The 19,299-nt window shown below is 50.8% G+C and overlaps 3 protein-coding genes across 4 annotated transcripts in view; all 3 read left to right on the top strand.

The window, feature by feature from the left end:
- Positions 1 to 2,555, top strand: part of CNPPD1 (cyclin Pas1/PHO80 domain containing 1) — a 5,562-nt gene extending 3,007 nt beyond the window's left edge. For both annotated transcript variants that reach the window (XM_021702832.1, XM_021702830.2), the window contains exons 7-9: positions 373 to 434; positions 786 to 903; positions 1,115 to 2,555. In XM_021702832.1, the coding sequence (XP_021558507.1) occupies positions 373 to 434; positions 786 to 903; positions 1,115 to 1,660 (726 nt within the window). In that variant the 3' untranslated portion in view covers positions 1,661 to 2,555. The remainder of the gene's footprint in view (positions 1 to 372; positions 435 to 785; positions 904 to 1,114) is intronic.
- A 1,482-nt stretch (positions 2,556 to 4,037) lies between these two features.
- Positions 4,038 to 11,071, top strand: SLC23A3 (solute carrier family 23 member 3). Its single transcript, XM_021702978.1, has 12 exons — positions 4,038 to 4,250; positions 4,387 to 4,544; positions 4,701 to 4,798; positions 5,010 to 5,083; positions 5,721 to 5,902; positions 6,225 to 6,348; positions 6,504 to 6,618; positions 7,578 to 7,831; positions 8,597 to 8,702; positions 9,012 to 9,179; positions 10,592 to 10,687; positions 10,782 to 11,071. Exons 1-12 carry the CDS (start codon positions 4,086 to 4,088, stop codon positions 11,069 to 11,071), a joined length of 1,830 nt encoding a protein of 609 aa, XP_021558653.1. The 5' UTR covers positions 4,038 to 4,085.
- Positions 11,072 to 12,440: 1,369 nt separating this feature from the next.
- The window catches only part of NHEJ1 (non-homologous end joining factor 1), a 78,755-nt gene continuing 71,896 nt past the window's right edge, over positions 12,441 to 19,299 (top strand). The window contains exons 1-3 of the mRNA XM_021703174.2: positions 12,441 to 12,518; positions 14,914 to 15,090; positions 15,722 to 15,934. Of these exons, the coding sequence (XP_021558849.1) occupies positions 14,914 to 15,090; positions 15,722 to 15,934 (390 nt within the window). The 5' untranslated portion in view covers positions 12,441 to 12,518. The remainder of the gene's footprint in view (positions 12,519 to 14,913; positions 15,091 to 15,721; positions 15,935 to 19,299) is intronic.

Raw genomic sequence — 19,299 nt, 5'->3', positions numbered from 1 at the left:
TCCGCCCCCCCCAGCCCCCCCCCCCCGCGCCCCCCCATTCCCTCAGGCCCTACATGTTACACTCTGAGTCACAGCTTATCTCCCTGGGTTCTGATTATTTGCATCCAGACTTTCTCTGCCTCATGACTCTGAGCTCCCTATGGGCATGGACCAGTCTTAGGATTATTTTCTCTCTTTGCCCTTAACGGAGGGTGTACTGTGAAATCAGATAATGTGGTGTTAAATGAGTTAATATGTAAAAGGTCTTGGGACAGTATCTGGCACAGGGAAGTCTGTGGGAGCGGTGCTTGTAGGTGGTGCGGTGGTCCTGGTTGTTAAGTGACTGTGGCTCGTATCTGAGCTTGCTTGGTGCCCTTGTCTTCTTGCCCGTAGGATTGGCGTCTCTACACTGACCCTCGGGAGATCTTTGAGGTGCTGAGCTGGCTGGAGAGCTGGTAGGTTCTAGAGTTGGAGAGAGGGCTCAAGGGATTTGGGGGTTTAGACATATAAGAGGTCGACAGAGAGGAGGGTCCGGGTAACTGGGGGGAGGGAGGAGGCAGGAAAGAGAATCGCCCAAGGCAGTGGTTCCTAACCCATTGTAATCACCTTTGGAAGGGTGGAAGGAGCTTATTTAAAATACAGACCTCAGTCTCATCCTCAATTCCTGGATCAACAGGTAGCCTAGGAGTCTGTGCGTGTAACAGGTTACCCAGTGTGTCCTGGGGGGTCCCTAGGGGAATGAGGCTGCCACTGGGCCAGCTGTGGGAGAGGTGTAGATGCCATCTGTCTTTCTTCCCCGCCAACAGTGTGGCTGAGCAGCAGGGGCGGCGGCGGGGCTGGTACACCTACACAGACCTGTGTGTGCTGCTGGAGCAGCCGGCCTGGCAGTTGGCCCTGGGCTCCCTCTGCCAGTGCCTGGCAAAGGTGAGGAGGGTTGGGAAGGAGAGGGGCCGGGAGTGGGCTGGTGTGTAGGGCGGGATGAGCAAATGCCGAAGGCCTCAGGAGATGGGCTTTGAGAGTAGATGGTGACAGAGAGCCCTAACTTGAGCAGACAAGGGTGGGTGTGTTAAAGGCAGAAGCGGGTCTTGGGGGAAGGGTGTTTGGGCACTGACTTTTCTTATCTTCTCTCCCGCAGCTGTCCTGCCTGTTAGCTATGGCATACGTGAGCAGTGTGGCCCTGGCGGTGGCCTCGGTCGCTGTAATTCACCAGTCCTTGGGGCTGTCCTGCAGCCCCTCACCAGGCCCCCCAGACCTTGGACTGGCTTCCAGGTGCCTCTTGGAACCCTGCATACCTTCTTCCGTGCCACAGGGCCTGCCATGTCCTGTTAATGTCTCCGGTGGCCTAGAAGGCGACCCAGGGCTGCATTCACTCTGGGGCAGTCTCCTGGCCTCACTGACTCCTCCACCATTGCCTCCCCCAGACCCTCCTGCCCCTCCCACTCTTCTCCAGAACTGTCCCCTTTGTCAGAAGCTCCAGAGAGACTCCCCAAGCTGCCACGCCTGCCACCACTCCAACCATACAGTCCCCACTGGGCCCCCCAAACCTGGGTACCACTCCCATGGCCTGGGTCCCCCCTGGCCCTGGAGCCCAATGCCCCCCCTGCTCTCCCAGCCCCAGCAGTGTTCCCTTTTCAGTGTCATGGAGTTAGCCCGTCTCAAGTCTTTCATTTTCCCAGGCTAGGCAGGCCTTCAAGGAGTACAGTAAGAGGATCTGGGAGTCCCTGAGAACCTGGAGGGGCAAAGCTTGATTTAGATCCTCTCTACCTCTCTGGGTCCTTGGCTGGTCCCTGTCCTCCTAGGTGATGGAGCTTAAGAGGTTGTGGGGCAGAAAGACTGAAGGTCACTCACTCTCCTAGACCTCAGTGGCTGGTTGCTTGGCCAGGGCAGTGATGGTACCAGGGGAAGCTTCAGCTTGGTGACCACAGCCAGCCAGAGGAGAAGCCCCTGTCTCTCTACCTTCCTGGCTTCTAGACTTTTGCATTTGAGTTCCCTAGGATGGAAGGGTAAAAGTGGGGTGAGGGAGAGGAGGGGGGGACATTGACTGGGGGCCTGTGTGATGTCCCTGAAGCAGGAGAGCCAGGGACGGATAAGGCTGAGGTGGGATCTGCCGAGGGAAGGCCGGGGGCGGGGGGGACCCCTCTCCACACCCATCCTCCCGGATATAGCCTAAAGGAGCCAGGGACTGCTGGGACCTTCAGCCTTTCCCTTTTGTCTTCCAACCTCTTCTTAATAGCTTGCTCCTGGGCTTCCCTCTCTTCCGGTTTTCTCCTGGGTGTTCTCTTCACAGGCCACTCTGGCCACCGCTTTGTATCTGGGTTTTTCACGCTTTTGTAGAACTGAGGTTTCAATAAACAGTTTAAGTTGCATGGCCTGGATTCTTTCTTCTGCAGCAGCCCTGGAAGAATCTCCCCACCCCCTGCCCCATACCTGGATTCTAAGCCTTTCTACTTCCTCAGCCCGTCATCTTGCAACTCATTCTCCCGGAGCCCCATTTTAGGACTTCCCTGTTTGAGGGGCACCTGGATGGCTCAGTGGGTTGGGCGTTTGACTCTTGGTTTCAGCTCAGGTCATGATCTCAGGCTCACGAGATCAAGCCCCACATCGGGCTCCGCACTCAGTGGGGAATCTGCTTGAGATTTTCCTCTCCCTCTGCCCTCCCCTACACAAGTGTGCACTCTCTCTTTCTAAAATAAGTCTTAAAAAAAAAACAAACTTCCCTGTTTTTGATGATTACAGACTCCCATTTCAAACTTACTCATCCCTGCTCTCAGCACCCTGGGGCCCCTAGTGCTGCTTGACTTGGGTGCTGTGGGGCACAGATGGGTGACTCTACCATGCCTGAGTGGGCCCTGTCCATCACAAGTCCTGGGGGGGCCCTGTCCTTGTGGATTCTGAGAGGCCAAGTTAAGTGTCCTTGGCAAGCCCCAAGGATGCCTCTCTATCCCATCAGTCTGGTCTGACACCCGGTGATAGTTGGTGGTGTTAAGACAAGTCCAAGGCGGGTTATCATCCGAAGAAGGAAAACTTTTCTGGCACCTGGACTGAGGGTATTTGGGACCGGTAGTACTGCCCCCTAGGGGGCACTCTGGAAACATGGGGCATTTTTTTGCTAGAGGCAAACATTTGAAGGGATGCTACCGGCATTTAGCTGGGCAACCTGAAACGCTTCAGGCCCCTCCCTTATGATGAAGAATTCTCAAAACAACTTTTGAATGACCCACAGGACATCACGTATATGAAAAGCCTGTTTATCTGAACCTAGAACTTTTTAACACGTAACCACGAAATCGTTCTTGCACGTTTTGAAAAAGACGCCGTTTGCCAGGAACGTACCTACGTGTAAATTAAAACCGGACTTTGCTTTGCTCAGCACTTTGCCAAGAACCGGCTCAGTATTTTGGAACACCAGGTCACCAATGGCCGCGCTGCTTGGCACACGAATCGCCAAGAAAGCAGCGGTATCAGTTGCCATCGTAGCTGCTGCATCCACAGTGATTCTACGTAGGGGGTGGGCCGTGGATTACATCGCCTTCTTGTTTAGCTGGGCCCAAGCTTTCACATGTGAAATACTTGTTATCACCAATCACCTTCATTTCTCCTTTCTGTTACGGTGAGGAAATTGTATGGAGTTGTGCTCACTGTTGCCATGCACCGTGGACGGGTATTACCCATGCATTTCCTTCCTAGGCAGTCCCCATGGGGGCTGGACCCTGAAAGGGTTGAAAACTGGGGTAACAGCCATCTTTCCAAAGGCTGGTGGGGAGGAGGGAACACTGTAAGACCTCCCCGGGGTATTTTATAAGTCTTCTTCCCAGCCCACTTACCATGCTTTGCAGAGCATGGAACAGGGGATCTAGATGGAGATTCTTGGGGGGAGGGGTCCAGAACGTGGCTCCCCAGTTAATGGGTGATGGAATTTGCACAAGAGCTGGGCAAAGGTGAAAGGGCCTGTCCTGCCCCAAATCCCTCATCCCTTTGCTCCGCTTCACTGACCCCTCCACCCCCTCCCCGCTCCAGGCAGCTAACTTCATCCAAACTCTGACCTCTTACACTCTCTACTTAACTCTGGCCCAGGGCAGCCAAGACGAAGAAGAAAGCAGGGCAGCATGAGCCGATCATCCCCCCATCCCATCCAACTCCAATCCATGGGCCCCCAGGATGCCCTGGTTCCCCTGTCGCCGCCGCCTGCTATCCAAAATCCCTCCTCTAACCCTTGGGCCTCTCAGTGTGGGCCTCCTCCCTGGAGCCTCAGCTGTCTTCTGGCTCTGCAGGTAGGAGCAGAGGTGCAGGAGTTGGTGCTGGCTGAAGGGATAGCTGGGGGGAATAGGCGTGGCATGAGAAACCCTCTGGAAATAGCTATTTCCACCCCTTTTCTGAAGACCGCCCTTCCCATTCCTCCCCCTGCAGCATATCTTGGTCCTGGCTTCTCTGCTCTGTGCCTCCCACCTGCTCCTGCTTCAAAGTCTCCCCCCGGGAGAGCTTTCGTACTCCCCTGCGCAGCTCTTGGCCTCCAGCCTCTTTTCGTGTGGTGTGTCTACCACCCTGCAAATCTGGATAGGCAGCAGGTGAGGGGAACTCCGGGGAGAGAAGGAGGCGGGTCCTGTGTGTGTGTGTGTGTGTGTAGGTGTGTGTGTACTCGTGTGAGTGTAGGAGAGGCCTGAGGACTCCTTTTGGCTGCCACACGTTTCCAGACCTGCTAGGGCTGGCTGCTGTTCCTACAGGCTCCCTCTTGTCCAGGCTCCATCCTTACAGTTCCTTGACCCTGCTCTGGTGCTGACCAGCCAGAAGCTACCTCTGGCCACCCAGACACCTGGAAACTGTGAGCACAGAGCAAGGGCAAGGGGTGAGGGTGGGGTGGGGTGCCAATCTGAGCCTCCAGGCATAGGTGGGTGCAGGATGGAGAGCGGGCAGTGATGGGAACTGCTAGGCTTTGGGGTCTTGGAGCTGTGCAGATCACGAGGTAGGATTGTAGAACACTGGGGTTCTGTCCCACTTACCTCTCTCCTCTCCACGCCCCCAACTTTTCCCAGCCTCCCTTGTGCTGCGCCTATGTGGGGGGCCTGGCTGCCATGGCCTGGGGCTCTGGAACACTTCTCTCAGAGAGGTGAGTGCCTGGGGGTGGGGAGCAGGAGGGCTGCAGGTCGTGCCAGGATGGAGGAGGTTCCTGTTTCCAGTCGGTGGGGACTGAGATGGTCTGGGGGAAGGAGCTGGGGCAGGGACCCACCCCTGGAATTCGGAATTCATTAAGAAGTCCAGGCTGACACCAGAAAGGATGAATACCTACCATTTACATCAACATGGATGGAACTCAAGGGGATTATGCTAAGTGAAATAAGTCAAGTAGAGAAAGATAATTATCATAAGATTTCACTCATATGTGGAATATAAGAAATAGTGCAGAGGACCATGGGGGAAGGGAAGGAAAACGGATGGGAGGAAATCAGAGGGGGAGACAAACTGTGAGAGACTCTTGACTCTGGGAAACAAACCGAGGGTTGGAGGAGGGGTGGTGGGTGGGGGAATGGAGTAACTGGGTGATGGGCATTAAGGAGGGCACATGATGTGATGAGCACTGGGTGTTATACGCAACTATGAATCAATGAACAGTATATCAAAAACTAATGATGTACTATATGTTGGCTAATTGAATTTAAATTTAAAAGAAAGAAGAAGAAGTCCAGGCTAAGGTCAACTCCATTGAGCAGAACGCTTCCTCTTTGTCCTTTTCTTGGCTCCTCCAGGTGTCCGGGGCTGTGGTGGTATCCGGGCTGCTGCAGGGCACCCTGGGGCTGTTGGGGGTTCCTGGCCACTTGTTCTCCCACTGTGGGCCCCTGGTGCTGGCCCCCAGCCTGGTGGTGGCAGGGTTCTCTGCCCACAGGGAGGTGGCCCTCTTCTGCTCTACTCACTGGGGCCTGGCCTTGCTGTACGTAAGTCCTGAGAGGCATGGGGTGGTGATCAGTGGGTTGTGGGGGCCTGGGGGAGGGCAGAGCAGCTGGCCCTACCCAACTCAGCAGCCATCTGAGCAGGGCCGATCCTTTATGGATTTGGAATCCCGGATTTTTGCTGGATTCATTTGGTTTCCCTGGCTTTGCACTATCTCTCGCTGACCCCCCCTCCCCCCACCAAGGTATCCTCTTTCCTCTCTTGTCTGGGACCCCTTTTAGGGAATTCTGCCACTCCTACCTCCATTAACCCCCACAGGATGGCTGCTTCCTCTTGCTCCTAAAGCTCCTTCTCTCTCCTAGGCTTATCTTGCTCATGGTGGTCTGTTCTCAGCACCTGGGCTCCTGCCAGTTACCTCCCTGCCCCTGGAGTCCAGCTTCAAACTCTTCTCCTCACACTCCCATTCCCGTCTTCCGGCTCCTCTCGGTATGTTGGGGTCTGGGCAGGGCAGTTGAGGGGAGGAGGCCTGGCATAGAATGCTTGCTCAGCCTGCTACCTTTTGGCTTCTGTCTACCCCCTCAAAGCCTGGCTTGGAAGGTTCTGGGGGAGGGGTTCTTCCCTGTCTCAGTCTTGCCCCTCAGGTGCTGATGCCAGTGGCCTGTGTGTGGATCATCTCTGCCCTTCTGGGTCTGCGCATCATCCCCCCAGAGCTGTCTACCTCCCCCGAGGCGCCATGGGTCTGGCTGCCTCACCCAGGTAGGTTTGCTCTTCGTCCTCCATTCTCTGACTCAAATAAAGGGTCTATTTCTTTGGACTCAAGATGGAGTGAATTTTATTTCTGAGTTAAGTCCTGTGTTTTCTCAAAACACACAGGGGAGAGAAGTTGCCAGTCTGAGGGGCAGTGCCGGCCCCTCGTCACAGGTGTTTTATTGAGTGTTAAGAGACCTCTGCAAGCCCACCACTCCCCGTTGATACTCCTTACCCAATTTCCGCATTTGTGCCCCCTCCTCCCACAGGCATTTGAGTTGGTGACCTAGGTATAAAAATTGCTTTTGAGGCACTGTGTACAAAAGTTGTTCATTCGTCAGTTTAATAACGGTCTGTTGAGTGCAGATTTTGTGCTGGGCACGTGATAGGGGACATGGTGATAAATATGACAGACACAGTACCTATACTCATGAAGCTATATCTGCTGGGGAATGCAGATACGAATTAAATAGTCACCCAAGTAAATGTGAAATTGCATGTGGTAAGTGTAACAATGGGGAGGTACATTGTGTAATGACAGCTTAAAATGGAGAATCTGACTTTATCAGAGAGATCCAGAAAAGTATTCTTGAGGAAGTGATCTTTGAGCTGAGATGTGAGAGATGAGTAGGAGCTAACAGGGTAAAGGTAAGGGAGAAGAGCATTCTAGGTAGGGAGAACAGCACATGCAAAGGCCCTGTGGTAGCCAGCCACACAGCAAGTACAAGGGCCTGAAATAAGGCCAGGGTATCTGGAGTGAAGGGAGTGAAGCAGAGTGTGGTGAGAGATGAAGCCTTGTAGACCATGGTAAAGGGATGAGTCTTTATCCTGAGTTTGTTGGTTTTATCCCAAGACGTTATCTTCAAAGACAATGGGCTCTCCAGGATTCTTGTGGCACAGAACTTTGGAGGCAGGGGGATGCTCCAGACTGGAGTCTGGCCCCAAGGTGGCTCTTTCTCCCTCCCCAGCTGAGTGGGACTGGCCCTTGCTGACACCCAGGGCTCTGGCTGCAGGCATCTCCATGGCTTTGGCAGCCTCCACCAGCTCCCTGGGCTGCTATGCCCTGTGTGGCCAGCTGCTGCAATTGCCGTCCCCACCTCCACACGCCTGCAGTCGAGGGCTGAGCCTGGAGGGTCTGGGCAGCGTGCTGGCCGGGCTGTTGGGGAGCCCTGTGGGCACTGCATCCAGCTTCCCCAACGTGGGCACAGTGAGTCTTATCCAGGTATGTGGATGAGGATGGGGCGGGGGAGCTGGGAGAGGGGAGGAAACTCACACTGACTGGTGGCCGTCTGTGTCCAGCATTCTGTCAGGCACTCCACATCAACGATCTCATTTAGGGAGGTGCCTAGAAGTGGTAAGGGGCTAGGAGCGGGAAGAAGACACTAAGTCACCACTAAATTCCTTCTATGACTCAGGCACTGTACCTGGGCTGGGGATCCAGTGAGATCACGTCATATAAAGTCCCTGCTCTCTTGGGCACTTCAGAGAGGGAGAGGCAGACGATTTAAGGAACAAAGTAAGATAGGGACACCTGGGTGGCTCAGTTGGTTAAGCATCTGCCTTCAGCTCAGGTCATGGACCCAGGGTCTTGGTATCGAGTCCAGCATCGGGCTCCCTGCTCAGCAGGGAGTCTGCTTCTCCCTCTGCCTGTGCTCTCTCTCTCTCTCTGACAAATAAATAAATAAAATCTTTTTTTTTCCTAAGGAAAAAGGTAAGATAATTTCAGAGTGATAAGTGCTATCGAGAAAACAAAGCGGGTGAAAATTAAAAATATTAAATTATTTATTTTATTAAAAATAAAATCTTTAAAAAAGAAAAAGAAAACAAAGTAGGGTAGCAGTGGGATAGTGGTTGAGAAAAGGAGGAGCCTTCAGGTAGCGTGCTTCTTGGAAGGGTCACATTTGAGTTGGGATCCAAATGATGAGAGGCAAAACCCTTGGAGCATCGAAGATGTGGCTGTGTTTTCTAGCATCTCTTCTCCACCCAGGCTGGCTCTCGGAGAGTGGTGCACCTGGTGGGGCTGCTCTGCATGGGGCTTGGGCTCTCCCCGAGGCTGGCCCAGCTCCTCACCACCATCCCGCTGCCTGTGCTTGGTGAGTGGACGTATCAGCAGGGCTGGTATTGAACCAGCACTACCCACCCCCGCCCCCCAGGATGGCCCAACTGGTTGCTTGTGGCTGGCACCCTCTCTTTCTGAACAGACCCCTGACATATGGAGAGCTGTGTGTGTCAGCTGCGCTCATTTTCCCCAGCACAACATCTTGACCTCTTGACCGGGCTTCTGTCATAACTGGAGAATGAGCCTTTTGGTTGTCTGTCTTCATCACAACCTGCCCCACCCTGCAATCCTCCCTGCTACGCCAGCCCTTCCCAACCCCCTTGATTACTTCCCTACGAGACAGGTGGGATGCTTGGGGTGACCCAGGCCGTGGTTCTGTCTACTGGATTCTCCAGCTTCCACCTGGCTGACATTGACTCTGGGCGGAATGTCTTCATTGTTGGCTTCTCCATCTTCATGGCTCTGCTGTTGCCAAGATGGCTTCGGGAAGCCCCAGTCCTGCTGACCACAGGTGGGAGGAGGAGGAGGGATGGAAAGAGGAATTGGACAGACCTGGGAAAACAAGGACTGGAGGCTTGGGGCTCTCTGGACTCCAGGTCCCACACCCTTTTCTGGGCTTTGCTGTAAATAGTTCAGCTATTTGTTTAGCAAATATTTATTGAGCATCAGTCTAGCCCCTTGGGATACAGAGGTGCCTCCAGATGTTACAGTCCAGTAAAAGAAATAAGATACGTACAAACATAGTAGGAAAGGTTCAGATAAGGAGTGCTGGTGGTGAGAGAGTTTCTGTTTGAGATTATCCAAGTTAAGTTTTATGGAGAAAGTAACATTGAGCTAGTTCGAAGGATGGTAAGATTTGAACATATTTAGTGAGAGGAAGCTTATTTCCGGTGGGGGAACCACCAGAAACCACGACCTAGATGTAGGAAGTCATAGGGTATTTCCGGGGAGCAGCAAAGACCGTGCAGCCTAACTAACAGCAATGGCACTCAACTGAGGAGGATTTTGCCCCACAGGGAACATCCAGAGACCTTTTTGGTTGTTACAAACAGAAGAGGGGATTGTTAGTGGCATTTAGTGGGTAGAGGGAATGCTGCTAAATATCCCACAATGCACAGGTCAGGCCCCCTCAAACAAAGAATTATCTGGTCGAAAATGTCAGTAGTACTGAGGTTGAGAAAACCAGGCTAGAGCACAGAAGGTAAGAGGTTGGGAAGTAAGGGGCGCCTGCGTGACTCAGTCGGTTAAGTGTCTGCCTTTGGCTCAGGTCATGCCTTTGGGATTGAGCCCCACATCGGGCTCCCTGCTCAGCAGTTTGTTTCTTCCTCTCCCTCTGCCCCTCTGCGTGCTTGTGCACGCTCTCTCTCTCCAATAAATAAAATCTTTAAAAAAAAGTGGGAAGTAAGGTTGGGGTTTGCTTTTATTTATTTATTTTAAAGATTAATTTATTTTTATTTTAGAGAGAGAGGGTGCTAGTGGGGGGAGGGGCAGAGAGAGAGGGAGAGAGAGAGGGATTCCTCAAGCAGACTCCCCACTGAGCAGGGAGCCTGACACGGGCTTGATACCCGGACCCTGAGATCATGACCTGAGCCAAAACCAAGAGTCAGAGGCTTAACCAACTGAGCCACCCAGTCACCCCATGGTTGGGGCTTTTAATACAAAACTTTACAGGGCCTGCAACTACCAAAACATATCTAGAGGGCATGTGGATACTCAGAAGACAGGATGATGGGCTGGGATCTTGTGGGAAGGGCCTGGGTGGGGGAAATAGAGAGTAGGGGGACAAAGGTGGGGGAAGATGGGATAACAGTTCAGAAAGATCTGTCCTTAGCCCAAGACTTAGATTTAGGCATAGAAATATAAGACTCATTGACCCTGCACAGGATCAGAGTTCCCCTCCTGCCTGGCCCCAACTCTCTGTAGGCTGGAGCCCCTTAGATGTGTTACTGCGCTCGCTGCTCACAGAGCCCATCTTCCTGGCAGGACTCTTGGGCTTCCTCTTAGAGAACACCATTCCTGGTAAGTTGAGGCCAGGCCCCAGCACAGTGGGGAGTAGCCAGGTGCTACTCACTCCCTGGGTGGGGCAATGACCTGACCAACCTTTCTTTTGCAGGCACAAGGCTTGAGCGAGGCCTAGGTCAAGGGCTGCCATCTCCTTTCGCTGCCCAAGAGGCTCAGCTGCCTCAGAAGTTCAGGGAGAAGGCTGCCAAAGAGTATGAGCTTCCTTTCCCCATCCAAAACTTGCGTCCCTACATCCCTCAGCCCCTCCGTTGCCTCTGCCCACTGCCTGAAGACCCTGGGAATCAGGAAGGAGGGCCCTCTGAGCCAGGAGAGACAGCCGACTTGTTGCCTGGCTTTGGGGAGCAGTGTCCTGAGTCTAGAAGAGAACTTGGGTCCCAGTGATTACCAGTACTCCTACTCCTGCCCTGGTTAGTTTACCCTATCTCCCAGCTTGCTGGAGGGTGAGTTCCCGGGTTCTAATTTCTCCTAGGAAGAAGGGGTGTGTGTGTGTGTGTGTGTGTGTGTGTGTGTGAGAAATGGGCCCACCTAATTTCTCCTAGGAAGAAGGGGTGTGTGTGTGTGTGTGTGTGTGTGTGTGAGAAATGGGCCCACCTAACGGTCTCATTTCCTGATGGGTGTGTTGCCTTTCCTTCTCTTAATTAGGCCTAACTGTTCCAGGCAGGGGCCATCGTTTAGTGGGCAATGATTGAATGAATGAGATTCTGCATGTGAACTATCTATGGTCAAACCCTAGCATTTACTTAACAAATATTTATTGAAGGCCTCCCATGTGCAAGGTTCTGGAACTACAGTTATGGATAAGACAGGGTCCCTTCCCTCTTAAGGCACCTACCATTTAAAAAGACCTATGTAATTACTAACTAAAATCTAAGGCAAAAGGCAGTCTATAATAAAGATTAAAACAATGCTATGGGAGCAAAAAGGAAGAAACAATTAATTCTGATTGTGGATAGTGGCAAACAAAGGCTTTATGAAAGCAGCAGCACCAAGGCTGGCCTTGACAAGTGGAAAGCAGATGGGGAGAATATTTCAAGCTCAGGTATCCAGCTGGAGCAAAACCATAAATTGTGCAAAGCAGAAAATGAGCTGAGGGATTTCAAGTTTCTCCGTGGTGATGGACCATAAGTATGGGGTTAAATGGAAGGAGAAATGAGACAGGAGAAAGGATGAGGTGAGACCATGGGATTTATGCATGGAAGGATCCTCTCTGAAACAATTTGAGTGCTGGTGAGGACGAGAGAGATTAGTGAAGTTCAACCTCCTCATTTTATTTATTTTTAAAGATTTTACCTATTTATTTGGGGGGGGAGGGGCAGAGCGAGAGGGAGCAGCAGACTCCCTGCTGAGCAAGGAGCCCCACCACGGGGCTGCATCCCAGGACCCTGAGATCATGACGTGAGCTGAAGGCAGCCGCTTAGCCGACCGAAGTAGGCAGGCGCCCCTCATTTTATTTAAAACAAAACAAAACAAGCGGTTGGGCAGGTAGGGGACGGAAGTGATCCAAGTTTGCTGACAAGTCCAAATCCAGAGACCCCCTCTCCCGCACTTCCTCTGGCATTCTTTCTACTCCGCCAGCGCGACTCCGAGGGGCGCCACCACCACCCCATCTCCCTAGCAGCGGATCGCCCAGCCCTCTTCCCGCTCCCCTGGGCGCGGGGGGCCCCCCAGCTCTGAGTGCTCCTTTCAACAGCTCTGAGGGCCCAGATGCCCCGCCCACGTCGGGCCTGCGCTCCGCCCCTCTGTCCCGAAAGACCTCTACTCTAGGCCTTTCGGTTTGCGCGGGCCGGCCCGCTGCGGGGAGGGGCGGGAGCTCTGGCGGCCGCTCACGGTAGGTGGCGTGGGGTTCGAATCGGCGCCGGGGCCCGGGCCGGGGCCGGGCGGCGAGGGGCCGCGGGGACCCTGCGGGCGAGCGGGCACGGCCGCTCGGCCCCGGAGCTCCGGCAGGCCTCCGGGGGTGGGCGGGGCGCGTGCGCCGGACGTGCGCCGCGCGTGCGCAGCCCGCTTTCCGACGGCGAGGAGGGCCTTGTGAGGCTACTCCTTGGCGGGCTCCTTGGTGCTACAAAGCGGCAGGTGGTCGGCTTTGCTACCCCCGAGGGGTCCGGAGCCGCGTCTCGGTGCTGCTAGTGCTGTCGAAGGCTGACGGCGGAGGCCCTCGCAGTGAGGGCGGGTGGAAACTACGCCAGGCGGGCTCCTGGGGTGGGGCCGCGGTTAGGCGAGCGAGGGTTGGTCCCCACCAGAGGGACGGGGCGTGGCCCAGCCCGGACGGTCGCTGGGGCCTTGCTGCCCTCTGCAGGACTACGGGGGGAACTGCGCCGAGAGGGGGGCTCGGCCGAGGGGCGGGACTCGGTGCAGACCCGGGTTCTCGGGCGACCTCCTGTTGGCCCTCGGCGCTTTCCTGCTTCATTCAAGAATAATAAACGGGTGAATCTAGTTAATGTGACGGTTAAAGGCGGCCTTGAAGGGGGGAAAAAATGAGATACAGAGGCCTTGGACTCAACAGGACGCGCTTGGTGGGAGCAGCCAACACCAGGTCTGGTGCTGAATGTTTCAAATCTTCCTATGGGGCCCGTTGATCCTGAGCACATTTTAAATCCCTCTCCCGCCCCCCAGACAGGACAAAAAACAACCATACAGTTTGAGGGTTTTGAGCTCCCAGGCTTTCCGAAAGTGACGGGCCAAGATAATCAACCCAATTTAGGGGACTCTTACAGGACGCACTGCGGAGTGCCTACACGGGCGACTTCCCTTGTTCCCTTGCATTTGTGACCTTTGGCTATGTGGAACTCGAGTGAGGGCTAGCTTAATCATTCCAAGATCTCCTCCCCGTGGCAGCAGCTCGTGGGAAGCAACTGACGTCCCGTCCCCCAAACGCAAGGTTTTGAGGCTGCTGCAAATAAAAATCGCAATATATATTTACGTTTTACCCAACTATTGACTGCACAATTTTGTTACAAGACCACACTTCAAAAGCTAGGTTATGGTTGGAAGAATGACGGCTTAGACCATGATGGAAATGACTGGAGGAACAGAACCATGTTAATCATGTGAAGGAAATCCAAGGAATTTCATTATCTTCTTTATATTCTAAGGCACTTCCCTCACCTCACTTTGTATTTATAGACTGAAATAATGAAGGAAATAGTATCACTCCCTCCCCCCCACAGGAAAAATGATCAAACTTCCCGTAAAGTAGCTTTAGTTACTGAACATCTACTAGGTTAAGACTACAAATTTCGTTGTTGAACTAGAGAAGTTGGTTCCCAGGAGTCCCAGGAGGTATAACAGGGCATGATGTCATTGATGGTTGTACCTTGGGTTAGGGATATATAGGGCATGACTGAAGCGGAAGTTAATTAATTGTTTCTATCTCTGTGAAATGCTGTGCCTTGTGTTTATGACGTCTTAGTCATCTATGTTCTTGAAATGGGATTTGGGACTTTCTTGTTTGCTTCTGGACATAGAATTTGTTGGCTCTTTATTTGTGTGTCATTGATCCCTTTGAGAATTTGACACAGCTGTGGAACTCTTCCTCCCGAATGGCTATCTGCACGTGTGCACAGATTTTATCTATAATTCCAGAGGATTCACCTGCATAGACTCTAGATTAAGAATGCCTGTCTTTGGGAATGTATATATCTATGTTCATATAAATATTTGTAAATGAAAATCTGAGATCTTCTAGAGTTTTATTTCTAGCTATTGATCAAATAATTTGAATTTCCTGCTCATGACACTTACGACTTACAATGTTTTATAAGACAAGAACTATTCCTTCTCTTCTAGAAGTTCTGGGAAAGGGTAACATTGGCATATTTATTAGGAATGTGATAAAGATACAACAAGAATGGTTTAGGTTTCCACAATAAGTTATACTGTTAGAAAGCAGAAATACTGAGACCAATATGCTGAGGCTTAAACACTATAGAAGAGAGATATTTTATGCCCTTTAGGAACTAATTTGAAAAAATAAATTAAAATTCTAAATAGATTTTTAGTGGCCAGGAGGTAGTAAGGTCGGTGCCCAGCTGATTATATGGGAGACAGGGGATGGGGGGGGTTGTGTGTGTTGGGGGGGAAGGGGTAAAATGTAAATCCATGCCTTCTGTCTCTTTAGGGAGGGGTCCTTCATAAGACTTATTTGCTATGGGACTGTTTGTGTGGTGTCCCTGTCCCCAGGCCTACAGTACCTTGGGGCACTTGCCTAAATCCAGGCTCTTCTGCAGATGGAGAAGCTGGAGCAAGGCCTGTTGATGCAGCCATGGGCCTGGCTACAACTTGCTGAGAACTCTCTCTTGGCCAAGGCATATATCACCAAGCAGGGGTACGCCTTGCTGGTTTCAGATCTTCAACAGGTGTGGCATGAACAGGTGGATGCTTGTGTGGTCAGCCAGCGAGCCAAGGTAAGTGTGAAGAGCAGTTCTGCTGCGGGGCGGTAGTGGGTATAATTTCTGTCTTAGTGCGGGTCAGGGTACATTCACATCAGCCAGCTTGCTGGCCTGTAGGTTGCCAAGGGAGGTGGAATCAGGTGCAGACAATTCTAACGAATGTCCTGCCCTTCTACCTAAAGCCCTGCGATCTTTCTTTTTTTTTTTTTTTTTTTAAGATTTTATTTATTTATTAGAGAGAGAGAGAGTGAGAGAGAGAACTAGTGGGGGGAGGGGCAGAGGGAGAAGCAGACCCCGCTGAGCAGGGAACCCGACAAGGGAATCCATCCCAGGTCCCTGGGATCATGACCTGAGCCCAAGGCAGATGCGCAACCATCTGAGCCACTCAGGCGCCCCTCCCCCCCCAGGATCTTTCCATATCCTTGTCTGATGTTAGTTTTTGCACTGCATTTAGTACAAGGTAGGATTGTAAAGTAGGCCAGTCGCTCTCTCGTTTTGTTTTCTTCTTTCTTGTTCCCCTGTTTTTGTCTTCCCTTCCTCTCAAGCCCGCTGTCTTCATGTTAGCCAGAGTTCTCCTTTACTGTAACTTGGGGAGTCCGTTTCCTTTTCGCACCCTTACTCCGTACAACTCCCGCTGTCTTTTTAGGAGCTGAACAAGCGCCTGACTGCCCCCCCTGCGGCTTTCCTCTGTCATTTGGATGATCTGCTTTGCCCGTTGTTGAAGGACACAGCTTGCCCCAGCAAAGCTACCTTTGTCTGTGATCGTGTGGCCGAGGCACTGATCCTGCGCGTGCGGAGTGAGCTCTCTGGTCTCCCCTTTTATTGGAATTTCCACTGCACCCTAGCCAGCCCTTCCCTGGTGAGTGTAATTCAAATGTGGAGTGGGGCAGGGGAATGCCGGCTGCTTTGAGATGAATCCTTAGATGCTCTTATTTTTTTGTGGACTCCGTTTGAAACTCTTCTTCAGTTGGAAAACTTTCCTTGACTGGACAGAAGGCAGAACAGATTCTTGGCTGGTACATCCTTTCTTTGCAAAGGGAGCAAAGGTGAAGTTTTGGTTTACCTGCTTTCTTGGGTGTTTTTCTTCATTATTTAATATTTATTAAGCATCTACTGGGGGCTAATTGTTGGGTGTCCAGATCTAAAGCAATATAGCCTATTCCTGGAGTCCATAATCGAGTGAGAAGATGGACAGGGAACAGGATAAAGTATGGTAAATTCTTTGATTGAGGTAAGCTCAGGATGACTGAAGGTCTGAAAAACCTTTTTGAAGAGAGAGGTTTTTTGTTTTTGTTTTTTTTTAGAGAGGGGGAGAGAGGTGGTGAGAGGAGCAGAGGGAGAGAGAGAATCTTAAGCAGACTCCACCACCCAACAGGGAGCCCAGCGTGGGGCTGGATCTCACAGCCCTGAGATCATAACCTGAGCTGAAATCGAGAGTTGGATGCTTAACCAACTGAGCCTCCCAGGCGCCCCATTGAAGAGGTAGTTTCTGAGCTGAGTTCTGTAGATGAGTAGGAACTCATTGGGAGAAGATCGAGAGGTCATTCTAGGCTAGAGTGCATTTTGAGAGGCGGGGAGATATATAGGTGTGGGGCCAGTGGGGGAATTTCATGACTGCAGGGATTTGTGGGAAATGAGGTAGGCAGTGGCCAGATTTTGAGGGATTCTAATGAGTGGATTTTATCCTAGAGGCAACAGGGATTCACTGAAAAACGTTAAGCAGGTGTTTAGCACGATCCAATTCGTAGTTTATCAAGAGCAGTCTGGCAACAGGGTAGAGCATGTACCAGCATTCGGTACGTACCTTTCTGAACATTTCTTGTCACTGAATCCTCACGACTGTCCTGCAAGATAAGTAGTATTGTTCCCTGTTTTCAGAGTAGGAAGCTGAGATTGAAGGCAATTTGTCCAAAGTCCTGCAACTTATAAATGAATGAGCTGGAATTTTACTCCCAGATAGGTCTGATTCGAGAGCCCATTTTCAGGGACTAGGGGGATAACATTTTCTGCTCACTAGTAGCTTTCTAGGCCCCCAGAGCTTTTATTAGAAATTAGTTCGAGGGACGCCTGGGTGGCTTAGTCGGTGACGCATCTGCCTTCGGCTCAGGTCATGATCCCAGGGTCCTGGGATCGAGCCCTGCATCAGGCTCCCTGCTCAGCTCCCTGCTTCTCCCTCTGCTCTTCCCCCCACCCCCTGCTCACGCTCTCTCCCTCTCTGATAAATAAATAAATAAATAAATAAATAAAATCTTTAAAAAAAAGAAGTTAGTTTGAGAATAAACAGTACGAACTTGTTTGCAGGAATTACTGCCACTGGTCCCCTCCACCCTTTTATACAAACAGAGCTTGTTTCAGTCAGTAGCGTTAGAGGCCGGGGTCTTCTTTGGGAGGCCTAAAGGTGTAGGTTTATCAGCAGAAGGGCCTGAAGACAAGGGGGCATCATTTCCTATATCCCTTCTCTAGTTTTCCAGAGGTGATGGGATGTTTTGGAATCAACAGGGTGAATGGAAAAAGTGTTTTTTGAGAAACTGTTCTCTGGTAGATTTTTTTTTTTTTTTAAGATTTATTTATTTCTTTTAGAGAGTGAGAGAGAGTGGTGGGGAGAGGCAGAGGGAGAGGGAGAGAGAGTCTCAAGCAGACTCCCCGCTGAGCGCAGAGCCCGACGACGCGGGGCTTGATGCCAGGACCCTGAGATCATGAACCTGAGCTGAAACCAAGGGTCAGAGATACAAACCCTCCCACCGAGGTGCCCTTCTGGTGGATTTTTGATCTGGAACCCAGTAAAGCTGGAGAACTACTTCTCATTCATCTCTGAATTTCTAAGGTCCATCAACAGTGTTTAGCAGATAATAGTTTTAAAATCTGTTGATTTTAATTGAGTTTTTTTGTGAAAATTTCCATCCTTCTTTAGTCTACCTCTTTTGTTCAAAACCCTGTAACTTTTTCTAGGTAACACCAGGGGGCACTGTTCCCTCAATAATGCCTGTTCTAGGACCAAAACCTTTGGGCTGCCCTAGGGAAGTCCTAGCAATAGCTGGTCTCCCTTTACATCATATAGCCCTAGAAATTCAGAATAGTGAGACTGAGGAGGTAGTTCTCCTAGGAGGCTGATGGGCTCTAATAGTTTTTTTTGTTGTTTTTTCCAAGATGATAAAGTAAGGAACACTTGTATAATGAGGTTATAATTGAAAATAATATATAAAGGGAAAACTAGCCATTTCTAGGCAAATTCCTCTAATTGGGCAGCCACAATAAGAAAAGAAGCATCAGTGTTTGGAGTGGAATGAGTCCTGGTTGGCCACGGGGAGAAGTGAACATTGAACAGCTGGTGAACAATTAGGCTTTAAGGTAAAATAAAATACTTATTATTAAAAAAAGAAGAAAGCCAGCCCAGGGAAGTCCCTGAGCCTGAGGAGGCTTTACAGGGGAGAAAGTTAGAGCCAGCGGACACTGTCAAGGATGTAGGCGGATACTATTTTAGGCTGGTGTGTGCGTCTGTGAGGTCACACAGTCATAATTTTTGTTTGTTACTCATTCTCGTGATAGTTTTTATTTCATTTTTTTTCAATGAGTAATTCATGCAAAAAGCAAACATTTCAAATAGCATTGAAGAAGGGTCTAGAGTGGAAAAAATAGGTCCTTCTACTCCTCTCTCTAGTCCCTCATTTTCCTTCTTTAAAGCAACTGATACCATCTTCTTGTGCATTCTTAAAGAAAGCTGTACGTAGGTTTGTATACATGTGAGTATGTATGTACTTACACAGTCAAATACCTATCTGGGCATATGTATGTCTTTTCACAAATGGCAGCATGCTATCCACGCTGTTCAGTAGCTTGCTCTTTTCACTTAATTATAGAACTTAGAAACCATTCATAGCAATATATTTAGAAGATCTGCCTTAATATTCATTACCGGTAACTTAGAGCCTTATTTGATGCATATATCAACATGTATTTAATTGACAAACTACTAGTAGACATCTAAGTTGTTTCCACTCTTTTGTTAGTACATGTAGTGACTATCCTTGCATTTATTTTTCCTAAGTATAAATGTATAAGTAAATTCCTAGCAACAGAATAGCTGAATCAAGGAATATTTGGGGGCGCCTGGCTGGCCCAGTCGGAAGAACATGCGACTCTCGATCTCGGGGTCGTGCATTTGAGCCCCACATTGGGTGTAGAGATTGCCGAAATAAATAAATAAACCTTTTTTTAAAATTTTAT

This window comes from Neomonachus schauinslandi, chromosome 3 (genome assembly GCF_002201575.2).
Source record: "Neomonachus schauinslandi chromosome 3, ASM220157v2, whole genome shotgun sequence".
NCBI lineage: Eukaryota > Metazoa > Chordata > Mammalia > Carnivora > Phocidae > Neomonachus > Neomonachus schauinslandi.
The sequence above is the reverse complement of the archived record's forward strand: the minus strand, read 5'-3'. Positions and strand labels throughout refer to the sequence as shown.